Source organism: Nyctibius grandis, chromosome 3 (genome assembly GCF_013368605.1).
Source record: "Nyctibius grandis isolate bNycGra1 chromosome 3, bNycGra1.pri, whole genome shotgun sequence".
NCBI classification, from domain to species: domain Eukaryota; kingdom Metazoa; phylum Chordata; class Aves; order Nyctibiiformes; family Nyctibiidae; genus Nyctibius; species Nyctibius grandis.
The window spans coordinates 74355040-74372860 of NC_090660.1; the positions used below are offsets into that span (position 1 = coordinate 74355040).

Below are 17821 nucleotides of genomic sequence, written 5' to 3' on the forward strand. Positions count from 1 at the left end.
TTTTTCTTGCTCAGTAGTCAGTGGTATTCACTTGCATAAAAGTTGGAGCAGACTTCTCACTCTACTGAAGGCTTTCTTGTGCTTTACAGGTGGTCAAAGGTGGAAAAATGTTTTAAGGGATATTCCAAAATATTTTACAAATTATGGGTCTTACTAAAATTATCTGTGATTTTTTTTTTTTAAAAGTCATGCTATTTAAGAAATAAATGGGAGCATTTTTAAATAGGGAAGGGGAGTTACCCTGTGGAAAATGTCAACTTGCTGTATTCTGTTCCACTTTGTCATCTTTTTACCATCTGGCTTCACTGAGAAGGCTATTGAACTGGGGTACTTTTTGTTGTTTGGTTAAGAAAAAACCTACACACTTCATACACCTCTGGGAAAGGCTTCCTGAAAGTTTGCTTTGGGTTAAAATTTTGACATGTATTGTCAGATATTTATCTTTCCTTTTAAGATCTATATGAAGCATTCACAGGAGGAGCCAAACCAGAGTAAAGCATGGTCACATGCTCAACAGAAACCACATAACAGCAAGACATCATCCATCATGGTTGTTTTGTCTCTGTGCAGGCAACAGCTCCCTTTTCCTGCTGCATTCTGTGGAAAGAAGCTATCATCAACTGTATCTTGCTTCTCTGTGAAGCAGTTGCTGCTGCTGAGCTCCTGCAGGTGCTGTCACTCAGAGCACAGCCACCAGCTTAAGGAAATGGCACTGTGCCGTGGTTCAATATTAAAAAGCGGTGGTGTAGCGTATGGCTGCACAGTGCCCCACTGAGAGCGCTGGTTAGACATGGGAAGGAGTGTGCACGTTCAGAGCGTTAACTAGCTGGTTGACTGTCAACTGAGAAAGGGAAGTGGGAAAGGGAGAAACGAAACTAAAATTTTAATACTATTTTTCTTGTTTTAAAAAATGCACATGGTTGTGTGTACAGTTCATTTAAATCAGATTCTGCTTCACGTTGGACCCTTTCAGAATCTGATTCATGCAGCTACCACAGCACAAGACAAATGTGAGAAGAACCACATAACTTCTGTTGTGCTTATTTATTTCTGCTAGGAAGAGAGCACTTTTCAGTCATGCTGTTGAAGTAGAAGGCTCTGTACTTACACCTCTGCATTCTTGTGTTTGTCTGATAAAGCTAGTGCTATCCTAGAATCTGAGGACAGATGCTGGATATTGACATCGGATCTGTTTTAATGCTCAGTTAAAATAGGTGGATGGATACTGGTTGAAGCCTGGGAGTGTTCTTTTTAACCACAGAAGGGGTTTAGTGGACATAGGGACTCTTCTGCCAGTATGTCTCAGCCTGTGCTGGGACACACGTTTGATTTCCATGTCCTTCTGAATCTTGTCCTCTGCAGAAATTGCCCGCAAGAACCTCTGTCACGAAGGCCGATGTTGTAATAGAAAGGGGCAAGGGATTCACTTTATTGTGTTGTGTAAAGCTGCCATGTTTGAAAAAAACCTTTTTGTCAAACCCTTTTGTATATAATCTTTTGGCCTGTTTCATCTTTCCACTCCTGTCTTTTCCCAGGCTGTGGTAGCTGTACGGAGTCCTGAAGAGAGAATGTTTTTTCCAGGAGCCTAATGCATGGCAGCCATGCTGTGTTTGGGGAGGATATGCTTTCTAGGGAACTGAACAGCACGTGGCTTTCATCACTGCAGCAGAGCACTTTGATAGGCTAGTTAGGAATGTAGGGTATTTCCTTCCAGCACACTTTTTATTTGCCATTTATGCCAGTATGGCACTTATTAGCAGACTGCATTTTCAACTGACAGAACCTTGCAGTGAACTTCCTATACTAGGTAACCCAGAGCTCTTGCTAGTTTTTAAATTAAGCTTCACATCCCCCTCTGATATAGTGAGTTTTATCAATATTTTATAGATGAGACAAAGAGTTTGATATAATACCGAACCCATCATAAGGAGATGGTGCTGTAAGAAGGGCCATTTCTGTTTCCCACACCCCTTTTGCAGCATCAAGGTCTTTGGCTGGCTTAAACTGGTTATGAAATCTCACTCATGGACTTCAGCTACACAAGTGTTCTCCCACCACTAGCAATTATTAGTTGCTAGTGGAAATCTTCTGAGTAAAAATCAAGGGAGCTCAAGGCACCCCCACAGTGCTGTCTTTCAAATAATGATGGTGTGACAGGGAGTCATGCCCTGGCTCCCAGGCAGTGGTAGTTTTATTCACAACTGAAGAGTTACCAGGGTTTTTCATGTATTGTCTTACTAAATTACTCTGTACTGAGACAGTCTAGTTGGTCAAATATATCTGTATCTTCGAACTTGCCTATTTTTTGCACATGAGCCTGGCATTTGTACGGGGAGCTGGGGTGACGCTGTAATTGTGAGTGCCCAGCGGTGGTTGGACACATGTGTGAAACCTGGGCAGCTTGTTCTTGTGGCTTCTCTTACTGCTGTGTTACTCAGGTTCTCCGTGATGGACCTGGTATTGCCTTTAGATGATACGGAAATACAAATAAATAATATTGTACTTGCTCTAAACACAAGCGCGTTTGAGAGCAGTGTTTAACTCTGTCATGTTAACTTCAGTCTTATAAAGCAACTATGAACCAAAAGCACTGAGAGAAAGTAGTCTTTCGCTAGCTTCCCAGCGCATAATGAGTCTTCCTGCAACATTGTTTGCCTGGTGAGCTTGGCGCTGTGTGGGCAAAATCATTGTATCGTGGGTGACAACCGAGAGCAATGTTAGAGGCGTTCCAGAAATAAAAGCACCTGAACTGCTGCACGGCGTTTCTGTGAACATTTCAGACGATTTCTGCACACCTTACTCTGTGTATTGAGTACATAGTTGTAAGTATTATTACATATTTCATGACACCACTAGCAATCCTTGTATGTCATACTTGTTAGCAGTAGGGCTTGATTGAGTCCCTCCTTCTTTCTTGTAGAGTCAGAGACTTACTTTCTGTCTTAAACAGCTATAACTATATCGAAGTATTTGTCAGTCTTTACATAAAAAAGCACAAATGCTCAGTTTATCTAGACCATGGTTTTTGAATAGGTTTTAAGGAAGCATAAATGGCACCTGCTCAGTCATGACAGAAGAATGGTTTGAGAGACTCTAGGAACACCTAGTAGAGTAGGAGTTACCACATCTTCTGTCTTGTGGTTGGCTTTCCATCCCCTTGAGACCTGAAAAATGGAGAAAGAGTGATGGTTAAGAGACACACAGCCAAGCTATGCCTAGGCACTTTCCATAACCCCTCAGTAAATCTGCTTAAGCATCACAGTGCTCCAGGATGTGTGCAGTGTGCCTTGGGTTCAACAGCTCCAGCCTAATAAATCCATCACTGCATTAAGTGTGTCTGTCGAGAAAGGACAAGGGCAACCTGATGCAATGTGGCAGGAGGCCTAAAGGTACGGTCTCCATTTTCCTCAGACCATCCTTGAGTGCTTCCTAAATAAAAGGGAATTTAATTTGGATTCAAACACCAGCTAGTGAATACAGAAAGTGATGCAACCGTTTTCCTGATCTCACCAGGAGCTGTAGCTCGCGCAGCGGTACGCAGACTGCTTGTCTGCCACAGTGTCAGCCCTGGGCTGTGGGAAGAGGGTCTTCTACACCTACCCACCCCTACTAATCCTGCCTGATAACCTGGTTCCATCTTTGACTCATCAGCAGGCCACCTGCAGAAGAAGAGGTTCCTCTGTGAGCAATGGTGTGGTGGGACTGTCAGTGACTGAATTTGCAGAGGTCTCAGCTCTCTTTGCACATGCGTTTTTTTCCGCAGGCAGTTACCTTTGTACTTACCCGCAGTGTACACATGAGAAATCACACAGGCTCTGTTACAGAATGTTCAGGGCATATTTTTTATGTATAGTTGTCCACGAGAATAAGCAGAAGCTTCTACTGTTGCTCTGAATTTCTCAGTGAAACTGAGACAAAAAAAAACCAAAACCTGGGCTATCATTAGGAAGGCTGCAGTTCTCTTAGATGCAACATTTCTGAATACAGTTTTATATTTTGCCAGTTCTAGGGTCCCATTAAATAACCCACTAAAATGCCATTAGTTTTATTTTTTCGCCATTATACTGAAACAGCTGCCATGAGTGGGTTGGTAGAAAATGTTGTGCAGCCAAACAATAACAACAAGAGGAAGGACCATTTGACACAGCCCAATGGAATGTTAATCAGGATCTTAAGTTAACTACTTTTCTAGTAATAGGAGAGAGGATGAAAAAAATACTTCCAGTCTTTGGTTTCTTTTGAAAAATTACATGCACTCTGTTTTCAGAGAACTCTAAATACAACAAATAGCAGCAGATATCTTCCTTATTTCTCTGAACATGAGAGTTAAAGGGAGGGAAAGTTAATGCACATCCGTGAGGTGGCACAGTTAAGTGAAAGAGGAAATGTGATATGTATCCTTTGGAGATCTGTGTTAATTCACACTGTAGAGCCACAGAGCTTGGTTCTGCAGCCATGTACACTGGCAGCACGTACACCATCGAAGACAACCGAGCGGTGACAGAACAATGGCTGTGCCCACACCGTCATCTGAGCTCCCAGTAGATGTTTAATTTAATCTAATACCACCGTATCATGAAATATATATATCGTAGCACAAACACTGGTTTATTGATGTGGAACTTTTCCTCCATGTTCCCTGACTCGCAGTGACTTTGACCTACTCGAACAATGCACTGGTGCTTTTCCTGGGGTATGCTATTCGGATGTTTGACCATACAGCCTTAAATTAGCAACTTGACATTGAAATGTTGATTTACACCTGCAGTCAAATGGATAACACATGTTAAAGACTGAGTGTCAGCAGCTCCAATATGTTATCACTTCATTCTGTGGCATTGTCACTTGCCTTTATGGCATTTAAGGACACCATTGTGTGGCATTGTTGGTATGGCCATGGACACACCTGTGGGGGGCTGACAGTGTGTGTGGACTTTGTCATCTCTCTAAAAGCTGACATCACTTTCAAAAAATCACTGTGAAAGTTTGGATGTTTAAGTGATGCTGTATATTTTAAGACAGCATTGGAAATAAAGATGCTTTTTTGCTGGCATAAAAAGCAGTTAACATGGAATAACTTGCTCTTCTGACCTTTTCACCTTAAGGAAGATTAATCGCCGTTTAGATCAGAACTTCCCCCCTGAACAGGGGTCTGAAAGCTTCAGGGATTCAGATGGACAAAGAAAGTCTTTTCACCTCTAGGTCACCAGCACAGACCTATGGTGTCTCTCTAGTGACCATTAGATGGTTGCTCACTAGTTTATGTGCGAGAGCTGGTGGTCGTAATCACTTTTCAAATGGACAGGTCTCTGCCTCATGAAAGCTGTCACTACATGCTTATCTGAGCAGCAAGGAATGGGAATTAACACAAACGGAGCCTGAATTGCATTTGCCTTGCACTACTAAAACCTCAGAGCCTCTATAACACTAGTTTCAGTGGATCAGCCTTCTCCAGGTTCGTCTTTCCAAGCTAGGAAGGGTTGAAGCCACGTCAGTGATGTGCAGTGAGCAGTGACACTTTGGTGTTCCCTCCTGGAGGGCTGCAGTGTCTCCTCCCACTTCTGGAGCACGCAGGTCCCATTCAGACACATTCACAGTGGCACCACTCACATTTCAGGCAGTCAGGACATCCTAGAAGAGCAGGTCCCACAGCCTTCATGTAGCCATCTCCCAAGTTTAGTTCCTGGTGCGGTCAAGCTGATGTACTTCATACCTACTGTATTTGATGGAATTCCTAAAATTAGGACTACTCAGTTGGTAAAACTGAGCACAGAGCTAGGGGGCAGATTTTGATAGTAACATAACCGTTTGTGACTTCTCATGTCAGCAATGATAATGTCACCAACTGTAAAGCACAGTTCAGGCACCTACCCAACAGAGCCGGGCTAAAAGCGCCAACCTGCTGAACAAAGGCAGCGCAGCGTCGGCTGATGGCTGCTAAAGGTCTAAACGTGTCCTTCACTGGAGACAGCTTCATGTGCACAGCAAACAAGGCATTGGCAAAAAAAAATTACGTGTGTGCAGACATACACATACAGTTGCTTACAGCTGAGACATTGAGTCTGAATATATAACATGGTTACGTGCTAGAGAGTATAAAAAGTTGGAGAGCTAGGATCTAGAGGTCTACCCCTTTTTGGCTGACCAAGTTGAGAGGATGTAGAAATGTCAGACTTCAGGGGAACATCTAAGATGAGAATATGAATTTTACAAAACATTGTAAAAACTCAAAGGATGTAGAGTCTAAAACTGTGTAGTTATTAAGGAGAATGTGCTGTGTCTATTGCAAAGCCCCCAAAAACTCTTTCCTGTTCCCTTTTGTTTTCTTTCTCCCAGGCTTACCTCTGTACAGTGTGTGCCGTGTAGTTGACAGAGCAACTAAACAGATTACAACCAGAACTGAATTAATAAAGGTAAGCGTTTAAGTGTAAAAGCTAACAGGACAGAGGCAAAGGACAAGTAAAGATCATCAATTCTGTGAAAATCAAAGATCTCAGAGGCTGTGCGACTTGAAAAGGGCTGATGTCTATGTAGCTTATGAGCTTGAAAATCCTCCTGTGTATTTGCAGCATTAATTCCTCTTGTTATCTGAGGTGATCTACTTTAATCAGATGCCTAGAAACAAGTCAGGTACTTAAAGAAGATCTTTGACAGTGCCAAAGACCAAACCAGCAGGGAGACCAGATAACCCGCTTCATCTCCCCAAAACCCTCTTTAGGATAATTGACATCAGAGGGAGTCCCCCAGTGCCCCCTTCCAGTGGTTATGTTCACATCAGGAGCCAATAGTCAAAATAACCTTAAAATGTTTTAAAGGAAAAAATCGGGAGTGAAAAAGCCCCATCCAAAAATGATTGTGCTTTATCAGGGGAATAAAGACCTCACTGCTCAATTAGCTTGAAAAATGAATTAATCAAGGACAAATGTAATTAAAGTTCAGCATCTTAATAAGCTATTGTTGTCACAGCCCAATTTGGACATATCGCTCTTTTGTTGACATTTTTAATGCTTTCTGTGGATTACGAGTACATGCCCAGTGTATGAGAGCTTGTTAAGCTTCCATGTGCTCAGCCTGGCCCTAGCTTTAGTGCTGGCTCAGTGCAATCTCCGCTGCTGGCACAAGCTCTACGGGACTTGAACCTTGCAGTGCTGGGCATTGTGCTTCTCGCTAATTATTGTATGGACTTACTCAAGTATGTTTTACAAGCTCAGGGCAAATTTGTGAATGTCCAGTTATCTATATGCAACTTTTTTAAGAGGAGCCAACCAGGCTTGGGTTGGTTTTTTTTTTTCCTTAGGATCCTGCAGTATCTTTCTGTAACTAGTGGGGGATGCTTTCAGCCTGGCTTCCAGGTCTGGCTGGTGTTTCCTTTCCTAATTAGCAGAGAACTCTGTGCACTAGCCCTTTCAAACTGCACACCACTTGCATCCCTCTCTCCTGGTCCCCTATAGTGAATTTAAAGTTCAAAGTGTTTTTAAATGCCTCGACTGTCTTATTCCCATTTGGGTGAAACCTGTTACAGCAGCTTCCAGCCAGATGCAAATTAAAATGTTACTTTTGAAAATTCTTCACTTATTCACAGACCTTTTAGCCGTGCAGCGCTACTTTAATTTTGAACTAGTTTTGCAGACTGCTCTAAGAGTGAGGTGAAGCTGTTGATAGTGTATCTGTCTCTGTCTTCCTTTCATGGAGAGAAAAATAACAGACTATGTATGAGAACCTCACTTTATATTTTGCTTTTTTTCTTGGTTTTCCCTTTCAGTCATTGGCAGTTGTAATTCTGTGGCCCTAAAATGAAACAAAACGAGTTTCCTTCCACAAAAAACACTGCTTGCATTGCATCACACAGAAGTGTTTTGCAGTAAATATCTGCAAAGTGCAGGTGTAGTTTTATCCCATCTTATTTTTAAATGATTAACTGTGCATACTTCTGAATTCACAATCCTATTCCAAAAATACCTGTGGTTTATCCTTATCATATTGCCCAGCTAATGGTAAGAAATAGTCTCAAGTGGCTCAGTACGGATTAGATTCCCCTCTTACGCCACAGGGTACAAGATCCAGGGAGAAGCCAGAGACCTGCCTTGGGAAGAGCTCTGTCCTCTGCAGATCAGGGAATCCGCCGGCAATGCTGCATACGCTGAGAGTAGCAGGATGCTTCCCACCAGCTTCACTGGGAGAAAATGCTGCGCTGGAAAGGCATTTTGTTTACAAAGACCAGGATAAATAAGGTCTAGAGGTTTCCGATACTTAAATCACTCAAAGTTTTAATTACCTTTTTTGTAACCATAATTCAAATTTGGCTTTATTTGATTCCTTTTAAGTTTACCAGTTCTAACATACTTGGTCAACAGGACAAGCATCTACGCTTGTTTCTTCCAAATGTGGCTGAACAGATCCAGCCATGGGAAAGGCATCACCGCCACCTCACTGCAGTGACATTTTGCCAGCTTATGGCATGTTGACAAGATTCACTGATCCTTCTGCTGTTTTCATGAGTTGTTTTTGCCTCACCATACGTCTCTTCCCCTTGTCCACCGCTCCCTACTTTCTGCCCATGTTCCCAAAAATCAGATACCTTCCCTGTCCCAGAACTGCAGTTCAAGTTAGATGAATGTTTTGCCTGACACCATATGTCTGATCTTGTGTCCTGAGTTGTCCTCCTCCTCCTCAGTTGTCCCTGTTCACCTTTGGTCACCAAGTTCTTCCACTAGCAAATGTTTTGATCATTTACTGACAACACTGCGAGTTCAGGTATTTGGTAAACAGCTATATCACAGCCCACAGCGAGGAATTTGGATTCCACATGTTGGCTTGGGAGTCTTCAGTCAAAGATATACCCCAGTGGAAACACTTTTTTGGGTCTTCTCATGGCTGCAGCAGCACCACACGAATTACATTAATAGCTTATTAATTGTGTTTAGCAGTGAGGAAAAATTTGAGCATAGTTTCTAGATATTTTTTGCAATTTGGGAGACAAATAAATGATTCTTAGGATCAGTAAATGTGTGACTTCCTGCTCCCACCACAGACTGAACTCCTGTTAGGTCAGTAGGGAGCCAGAAGGAGATACTATGTGAAATCATCTGATGTGGCTCTGAAAGCAGTTCCTAGGTTGGACATCGTGGAGAGGATCTTCCTCAAGTCTAAAATTACTGTCCCGCTGTGCTTCAGCAGGTTACATGCAGTTGAGCTTTATGATACATTTCCTTGGCCGGTGTTATCACAGCTATTTTGTAGCTAGATAAACTAAGACATTTGTCCAAAATAACTCACGAACAGCTAGAAAAAAGTAGCCCAGTATGTGCGGTCCTTCTCTTGAAGCCACATTAAGATTTCCTGCAAAACCCTGGGCATTCATAGTGCTTGACTACCCTGTAAGATCTGGGCAGAATGAAGCAGCAAACTCCCTTTTGTGAACAGGGGAAAATTCATTCCCAGATGAGACAGATTATATTGGCCCTCTCGAGCCCTGTTTTTCTGTGGAAGTGACGTGAGAGCCTTTTGTCGGCTCTCTGCACAGAGTGACTCATCCCCAGAGCATCAGTCCTGTGTAAAGACAGGTGTTCAAAGCCTACCTGCTCCAAACCTGACCTATAACGCCATGAATGCCAGCTGGTAACCAGCTCTTGAGTCTCACTTCAGTTTCCACATCCCCACCACCCCTCAACATGATGAAACACCGAATACTTGTTCTCATGTTAAACCTGAGCTATGATTTAAAAATATCTTTAGGTCATAACTATAACTAGGATAACAATAATTCAGATCCAAAAGTTCCTCATATAGGACTCTGGATATCCAAAGGTGAAATAAAGGGTGAGTGAAATTTATTATAGCTTTTTTTTTCTTTTTTGATCAACTCTTCAGTGTTGCTCTTCATTTTTTTTTTTTATCCTTTTGAAAGCTTTAAAGCTTCCCTGCATAACCGGCTCTGCTCCATTCACTGTTGAATGGACGGTGCGCTGATCTTTTTCTTGGTGGGTAATGGATTTGGTTTGATTGCTTGACACAGGAACAATAAGGGGATAAACAATTGCTTTCGCGCCCGTGCAGCTCCCCATCTGTTGAGTGTGTGCGCCTTCAGAGGGAGCCGGGCAGGGACAGATGAACACGCCGACCGAGCCTGATGTTAATGACATCAGTCATACAAGCAGAACATGTGGCGCAATAAATCAAAAACTAATTGAACTTTTGCTTGATTATATTGCCGTCCCACCGCCCATTTCAAACACGGCGTGGTTCCCTGGGACAATGCCCCCAGCCCCGCAATGGCTTTGCCACCCTTGGACAGCAGGAGGCTGCCCTGGGAGGTGACAAGCGATACCAGCTTCTCTTCACTCGTTTCTTTCTTGAAACAGTGACACCTTCCGCTCAATCAAAATGCTTCCAGGCTCGGGATGTGTGTTTGACCAGTATTTATTATTTCAAAGAAGAAACGTTATGTGAATATGGTAGTGACAGCCCATGATTGCTGGCACTTTCCATCTGGGACTGTTGGTGACAGACATCTATAGGGGAAGTCAGCACTAGTTTTTGTGTTAATTACACACACATGCTAGTAGTGAAGGCTATTAATTAAACAGATATAATTTAATATCATTATTCACACTTGAAAGTGTTTCTGCTACACCAGTTGCTGGAGCCTACAAGCCAAAATTTTCAAGCTTAGGTGTCCATGGCAGCAGTAAGTCACCAGAAGTTGAGGGGGCTGATTTTCCTAGTTATGGAAAGGAACAATTTCTGATGGGAGCATTAAGGAATGAAAAGCTTTGACAAGAAGACCCTTTATTGAAGTGCATAAATATGGAATTAGGCCCCAGAACCATCAAGTTGTATAGGAACTCTTCTGTGACTGAGCCACCTGCCCTCCCTCTGCAGCTCCTGAAGGGTAGGGGCATATAGACCTATGTACATCTGCCTGACGTGCCCTTCTTTAGTCACCTGCATTTGAAATTTTACACTGAAGTGACCAGGATTCAGGTACTAGTTTATGAATTTAAAAGGTAAAGCACAAAATGCTTTTCTTAATACACCTAGAATCAGCTCCTCATTATATGAGAGGAGCAAATTTTTATGATAAATGTCTTAAAGTACACAAAGTATTAACTCAACTTATTTTAAAAATCCTTGCAGTACTTCTGTAAACATTTATTTGCCTATGCATTGTCTGCACAGAACAGACTTTACTAGCCATTTATTGTAGGGAATTCTGCAAACTGGTAAAAGGAGATGTAAAATAAACTGCTCCTATCTGAGTAGAGGTTTAAGTAACAGCTAAATTAGATCTTTGCATTAATAGTATTCATAGAAAGGCAGATGGGAGCAGAAAATGTTGCAATGAAGAATATGGAATGAGATGAGATCACAGCATCAGTCTGTCCTTTGTAGATGTGGACAATGATCACAGAGCCAGATTGGATTAGTGAAACCTATTTACCAGAAGTTCAGAGCGGTTGCATGAAGCTGAAAGGCAGTCAGGAGGGAGAGGTGGAAAATGCACCAGATTTACAGCTGCAGCGACGAGAATTTAGAAGTTTTCACCACTGTGATTTCATCCAAATGTGAGTACATCAAAACTGTAATGACTGCCACAGCGCTGTCTTTCAGATGGACGGGGTGTTTAGCATGGGGGAAATCTCTGAAGTGAGCGGCTGATCTGCTCTGCCGTGCCGTGCTCTGCCTGCAGTCCAGGGCTCGCTGCTTTTTTCTGGAGCTAATCCGTGCAGGTGCTTTGACATCGTGGCTGTGTGTAAAATGGTTGCACAGGCAAAACTGGGAGATCTGGGATCGGTGTTGATATACCTATGAGGTAATTGCTAAAGTGACAGCTTGCAACTGTGTGGCTATTCTGTCTAATAGAAAAGAAAATGAAGTTCTGTGAGCAGTTAGCAGCTCAGATGAACTGGGTGAACTGCATGAATGTTGAATTTAAGTCTGCTGGCTCAATAAGTGGAACATTTCCAAAGCCATGCCCTGGAAATGAATGCATGATTAACATTAATTGCTTGTAATGAAGAGTAAGAACCGGACAAAGCCCAGTCTGCATTTGATTAAACAAATTAGTTTAAACACAATGGCTGCATATTTCAGCAACAAGAAAGCAGGTAAAAGCAGGGAAAACAAATTGTGGGGCCAGAGCAGATCTTTACTTGCAAGCTGCGAGCATGAGCTCTCAGCTGCTTAATTTCAGAATATAAGTGGAAATGACAAAGTGAACTATCATTGTAATTGTTTTTGTTGCCTGAAAGCTGGGCTGTACATACAAACATCCTTTTGCAGGCAAATCCAGAAACCTCATCTGCAAGGATTCATTCTTCCCTTCCTGCTCCCACTCCCTGCAGAAAACCGTGTTTGCAGGGAGAGCCCTGCAGCCCCACTGTTTGCATTGCTGCCATTGTATTCCTGTGCAAGTGGGTCACTTCTGGCTACCTCCATGACTTGCTCCTCTTTCAATGGCTAGTGAAGTAATTGCTGGTGCTGTGACTTCTCTTTCATGCCTTGCCTTTCTTCAGCCCCCGTAAGCCATTTGCCACTCACTCTGGCAGACGACAGGCAGTGAGTTGGACTGTGGATCATATGTACTCTGAAAATATGTGAATTCATTACTGTTAGGCACATTTATGTGTTGTTCCTTGTGCATCAGCCTGGGTACCAATAACAGCACAACAGTACTTGCTTCTGGTAGAAATCTTTATAAACTGTGCTCCTCACACTGTCCAGTAAAATACTTAAAATGCCAGAGAGACAAGAAGATGATTCCTTGCATCACTAAACTTTTCTGCACTTGAGTGTTTTGCTTGTGAGCAATTAGTTTAGTCCTCACATGATGAAATTCCAGAAGTAAAGGTGATTTCGTTCGACACTGTCTCCCACAGCATCCTCCTAGACAAACTGGCTGCCCGGGGCTTGGATGGGTGGACTCTTAAATGGGTTAAAAACTGGCTGGATGGCCGAGCCCAGAGAGTGGTGGTGAATGGGGCAAAGTCCAACTGGCGGCCGGTCACTAGCGGTGTTCCCCAGGGCTCAGTTCTGGGGCCAGTGCTGTTCAATATCTTTATAGATGATCTAGATGTGGGGATTGAGTGCACCCTCAGTAAATTTGCAGATGACACCAAGCTGGGTGGGAGTGTCGATCTGCTGGAGGGTAGGAAGGCCCTACAGAGGGATCTGGACAGGTTAGATAGATGGGCCGAGACCAATGGCATGAGGTTCAACAAGAACAAGTGCCGGGTCTTACACTTCGGCCACAACAACCCCATGCAGCTCTCCAGGCTGGGGGAAGAGTGGTTAGAAAGCGGCCCGGCGGAAAGAGACCTGGGGGTGCTGATCGACAGCCGGCTAAACATGAGCCAGCAGTGTGCCCAGGTGGCCAAGAAGGCCAATGGCATCCTGGCCTCTATTAGGAATAGTGTAGCCAGCCGGTCTAGGGAAGTGATCGTCCCTCTGTACTCGGCACTGGTGAGGCCGCACCTTGAGTACTGTGTCCAGTTCTGGGCCCCACACTTCAAGAAAGATGTTGAGGTGTTGGAGCGAGTCCAGAGGAGTGCGACCAAGCTGGTGAAGGGTCTGGAGGGTCTGACCTACGAGGAACGGCTGAGGGAGCTGGGGTTGTTTAGCCTGGAGAAGAGGAGGCTCAGAGGTGACCTTATTGCAGTCTACAACTACCTGAAGGGAGGCTGTAGTGAAGTGGGAGATGGCCTCTTCTCCCGGGCAACTAGCGATAGGACAAGAGGACACAGCCTCAAGCTTCGCCAGGGGAGGTTGAGGTTGGACATTAGGAAGAATTTCTTTTCAGAAAGGGTCATTAGACATTGGAATGGGCTGCCCAGGGAGGTGGTGGAGTCACCATCTCTGGATGTGTTTAAGAAAAGACTGGACATGGCACTTAGTGCCATGATCTAGTTGACTGGGTGGTGTCAGGGCAACGGTTGGACTCAATGATCCCTGAGGTCTCTTCCAACCTGGTTGATTCTGTGATTCTGTCATTGCAGCAGCTTCAAAAACAAGGTACAACATATTCCTAGAAAAAAAAACAAACACCTTCATTATGTTTGTCTGGGTTTCATCCCTCATTCATCATGGTTTAAAATATAAAACGTGTCCTGCAGGAGACAGCAGTAGGGATCCCTGAGGATATCACGCCATGCAAAACTGACTGTAATCGAACTGACAGCACACTCTCAAGCTCTATACATGCCAACAGCTTACTTGTGATGAGTTCAGATTTATCACCTCCCATCTTACTGTCCTCTCTCACTGTGGGCAGAGCACAGGCCACAACTTTATGTTTATCCAGTGGGGTCCTAATGCTCAGCACTTATAGCCTCACTGGGGTATTGAGGGGTGGCTTTTAGACAAACACAAGCTGTCTAGGAAGAGTGACTTTGGTCCCACTGCCAGCTCTGCTTGTACCAGAGCCCTGGAAAGCCCGGTCACTTGTTATTCCTGCCATCAGAGGAGGGGAGTTTGGCTGCCATAAGGAGCAGCCTTGGGTGACCTCCAGCTGCTTCCACAGCTTCAAAGCTCTTTGCAAACATTAATACATAGCAGCGATAAGCACTGCAATTCCTGGAGCTGAATGTATGCCCAAAATGTAAAGGAAATCTCACCTGGAGAGTAAGAGTCACCTGTCATCCCATAACAAACCTTCCTGGCTCTTCAAAGCCTTTGGATTATACATGGAGCCTGAATAGGAAACCTCCATTCATGTGCCTTGCCCTCAGGGTCAACCTTTAGAATTACAGTTTATTCTCCAAATTTGGCAGGTTTTTGCAGGCCTAATTCTGTCACTGGCTGCTAAATCCTGTAGTCATGACTCCTGTAGCCTGAACACAGTGGGGGATAATAATTTTCAAGAGCAAAGGGTAAGATATGATGAGAGGGAGAGCTGGGAGCATCACAGAGTCTTTCAGGCCAGTTTCATGTCAAACTGAAACAGTAAGTGTTTGAACAGTCTTCATTTTATCCAAAAAAACCCACCTCACCCAAAACTAATTGCTTCAGTCCAGTCAAAAGCTTGGCTTATGGTCCTGGCATCTTGTGTGTCTAGTGGCTAGAGATGCTGTTTTGCCTGTGATTTTGGTGTCTTCATGGGTCTAAGAAACAAAATTAAGAAACAGACTTTAAGCAAAATGCCCCAAGTTAAAGAACCAAATGGGTCATTTTGAGGATTGAAGAAGAAAAGACTAGGCTTAGTGCAAGTGTTGTACTTTGGACATCATGCAGTAAAACTGAAATGATGTCATGAAGTGGTTTGAGCTTATTGGAAAAAAAACATATCTACATAAAATCTTAGTCCTCTCCAAAGTTAATGTATACACTAGTCGTGTTTGAAGGTAACTGGATGGACAGAGAAGCTCATTTCCTTCTGAAACACCAGCAGGTGGGAGGACAGATCAAAACTCAGGAAGGAGAAGCACTGTTCCTCCTGGAAGCCTATGGGAGAGATGCAGAAACTTGGGGCAGGCTGTTGTTCTGCCCCCATGGATATCTGTGTTGTATAGCTAGGACATGTTCTCTGAGATGACATTAAAAAGGCTACTGCTAAGGCACTCCTGCCTTGCACCCTGACCGTGTTCCTGTTCTTCTTTTCACAGCATGTAGTCCTGCCCGAAGACAAGCCAAAAGTACGCAGCAGATCCTTACAAAGAGTGTAAGAAAAATCTCCATTTCTCTCCCTCTCTCTTTTTTTTTTTTTAATTCTGATTGGCTAAACTTATCCTTAATAATGCCATGGATGAATGGGAAGCAGATCTTTCAGGGCAAAGAAGTGCATTGGTGTCTGATGGAGAGAGTGGGGTGGGAAACAGAAAGGGGAGTTCCTGTAAAGCTACAGTTTATTTACAGAAGCGCTTTGAAACCTCTAAAAATACTGTCTGTGCAAAGCCAGTCAAAATGAACACAACAGCTTGTCAACACGGGTCATCTGAGGGAATCACAGACTTAGTTCTTAACCATAAAGCCCTAATAACAGTGACAGAGGGACAGGCAGGAAGGAAAAGCAAACCAATCACATCTATACATACATATGTTAGTCAAGGAGCCAGTATCCCATTCTCCGGTGTTTTTGGGAGAAAACCACCAAGGAATGGACTGTAACCTCGACTCAAAAAGATCGCTCTGAGAGAACCACAGGAGGATGCTTGTCCCTTGATCCTGGCAGTGCTTGCCTGTCCTTGACTCACCCCAGCACAGAGGGCACCACCAGAGCTTTCCCCACTCCCTGCAGGGGAGGTACCCCAAGAAATACAAAGAACTGAACATTTTTCGTCGTCTGAGAAAGTGTTTTCCAAGTTTGGACACTTTGACATGAGTGTGAATTTTCTTGTCTTCAGAGCCAGTTTTCCCTCCTTAAATCCACTTGAGCCATTCACAGCCCCTCCCACGATCCTATTTCCTCAGTTCTGGCTTGCAGGAATGATGGCCTCCTTCTCTTGTACATACCAAAGCACTTTTTACAAGCTTTGAGACTCCTTTGCCAAAGCATTTCTTCTCACTACAGACCCATCTCTTCTCTAGCACTTTGTTGAAGTATTTTGCTCCATGGCCTTTCCTTTTCCCATGCCCTATCCCACTTCCCAGGCCCAACCTCATTTGTAAATAACCTTCTCTTCATATTCCTGATTCCCTGATCTCCCTACAGCACCACAAGTCCCCCCTGCTTACCACACTTACCCGTGCACTGAAAAAAACTCGCCACATTCATTCCCATCCCCTCTCTTGGTTATTAAAGCGGATCACAGGATCCCAATTCTTCACAGGATGCCTGAAGTGGTCCCCAGGAAGGGTCAATAACATGCCTGTGGTATTTGAGTAGAAACTATGTATCTGTGTATGTTCTCAAATGGTGAAAATCTTATTTTTGTCCCATAACTCAGGCTGAGGTTTCACAATGATTCTTCATTTCAAATGAGGATGAAAGTCAGAGTGCCGGAGTGTTACTGAAAATAAGTCATTTTCAGATACCTCTTTTTTATTTGTTATGCCTCTGGTATATTTTGTTTTCCATGTAATATAAAAATAGCAGAAAAGTCCAAACCAAAAGTGAACTATTCTGACTTAATAAAACAGAATGCTCAGGTAATTTCTCTTTTTTTTTGACAAAATAGGTACTTTTTCCAACAAAATGCCCGGATTTCTAACCAGAATTTTCTCATAAAACTATTCAGCTGGAAATTTTTCAGCTAGCTCTCATTGAAATCTAAGGCAACTGTATGTCTGTTATGATATTCCAAATCTCAGCAAATAGTTGTTGCTTCTGCTGAGCAGAAGCCTCTAATATTTAATTTGAACTGGATTAGCTGCTATAGCAGCACTACACTCATAAAAGTCTAAGAAAATAAGGTAAGAAAGTCCCTGTTTCACTACTGTACTTTTAGAGGGTTTTTTTTTCCTTTCGGGCTTTCCTGACCCGAATTACAGATGTCCTTTGATTGGCCTTTAGTCATGATGCAGGCAGCATCATGTTAGCAGTGGGAGCAGTGAGGCGGAGGAATGGTCTGCGGCTCCAGCTAAGGAAACAAGCAAGGCTCTCAAACCAAAGCAACTGGCACAGTCAGCTCTTCCACTTGTGCATTCCCCTTCTTCAGTATGATGCAGCTGCTTACACCTCATGCATAAGCATTCAAATAAATACTGCATACTGGAACATACGTGCCCATGAGGAGGTTGTGATTGCACATTTCTAGACGCACACAAAAGTAGCAGAATGATTATTTCTTTTTCACTTTTACCACTGCACCTGCAGTCAGTGCTGCAGAAATGCCTCAGCTAACATGAAATCTTCTGCTCCAGTGATTGCAGTGGATGCACAACTTTA

The 17821-nt window shown here is 43.4% G+C and overlaps 1 protein-coding gene across 1 annotated transcript in view; it reads left to right on the forward strand.

The window, feature by feature from the left end:
- VXN (vexin) overlaps positions 1 to 17821 on the forward strand; it is a 30338-nt gene that overhangs the window by 170 nt on the left and 12347 nt on the right. Inside the window, exons 2-4 of the mRNA XM_068396956.1 lie at positions 6337 to 6413; positions 11392 to 11564; positions 15600 to 15655. Coding sequence (XP_068253057.1) covers positions 11498 to 11564; positions 15600 to 15655 — 123 coding nt within the window. The 5' untranslated portion in view covers positions 6337 to 6413; positions 11392 to 11497. The remainder of the gene's footprint in view (positions 1 to 6336; positions 6414 to 11391; positions 11565 to 15599; positions 15656 to 17821) is intronic.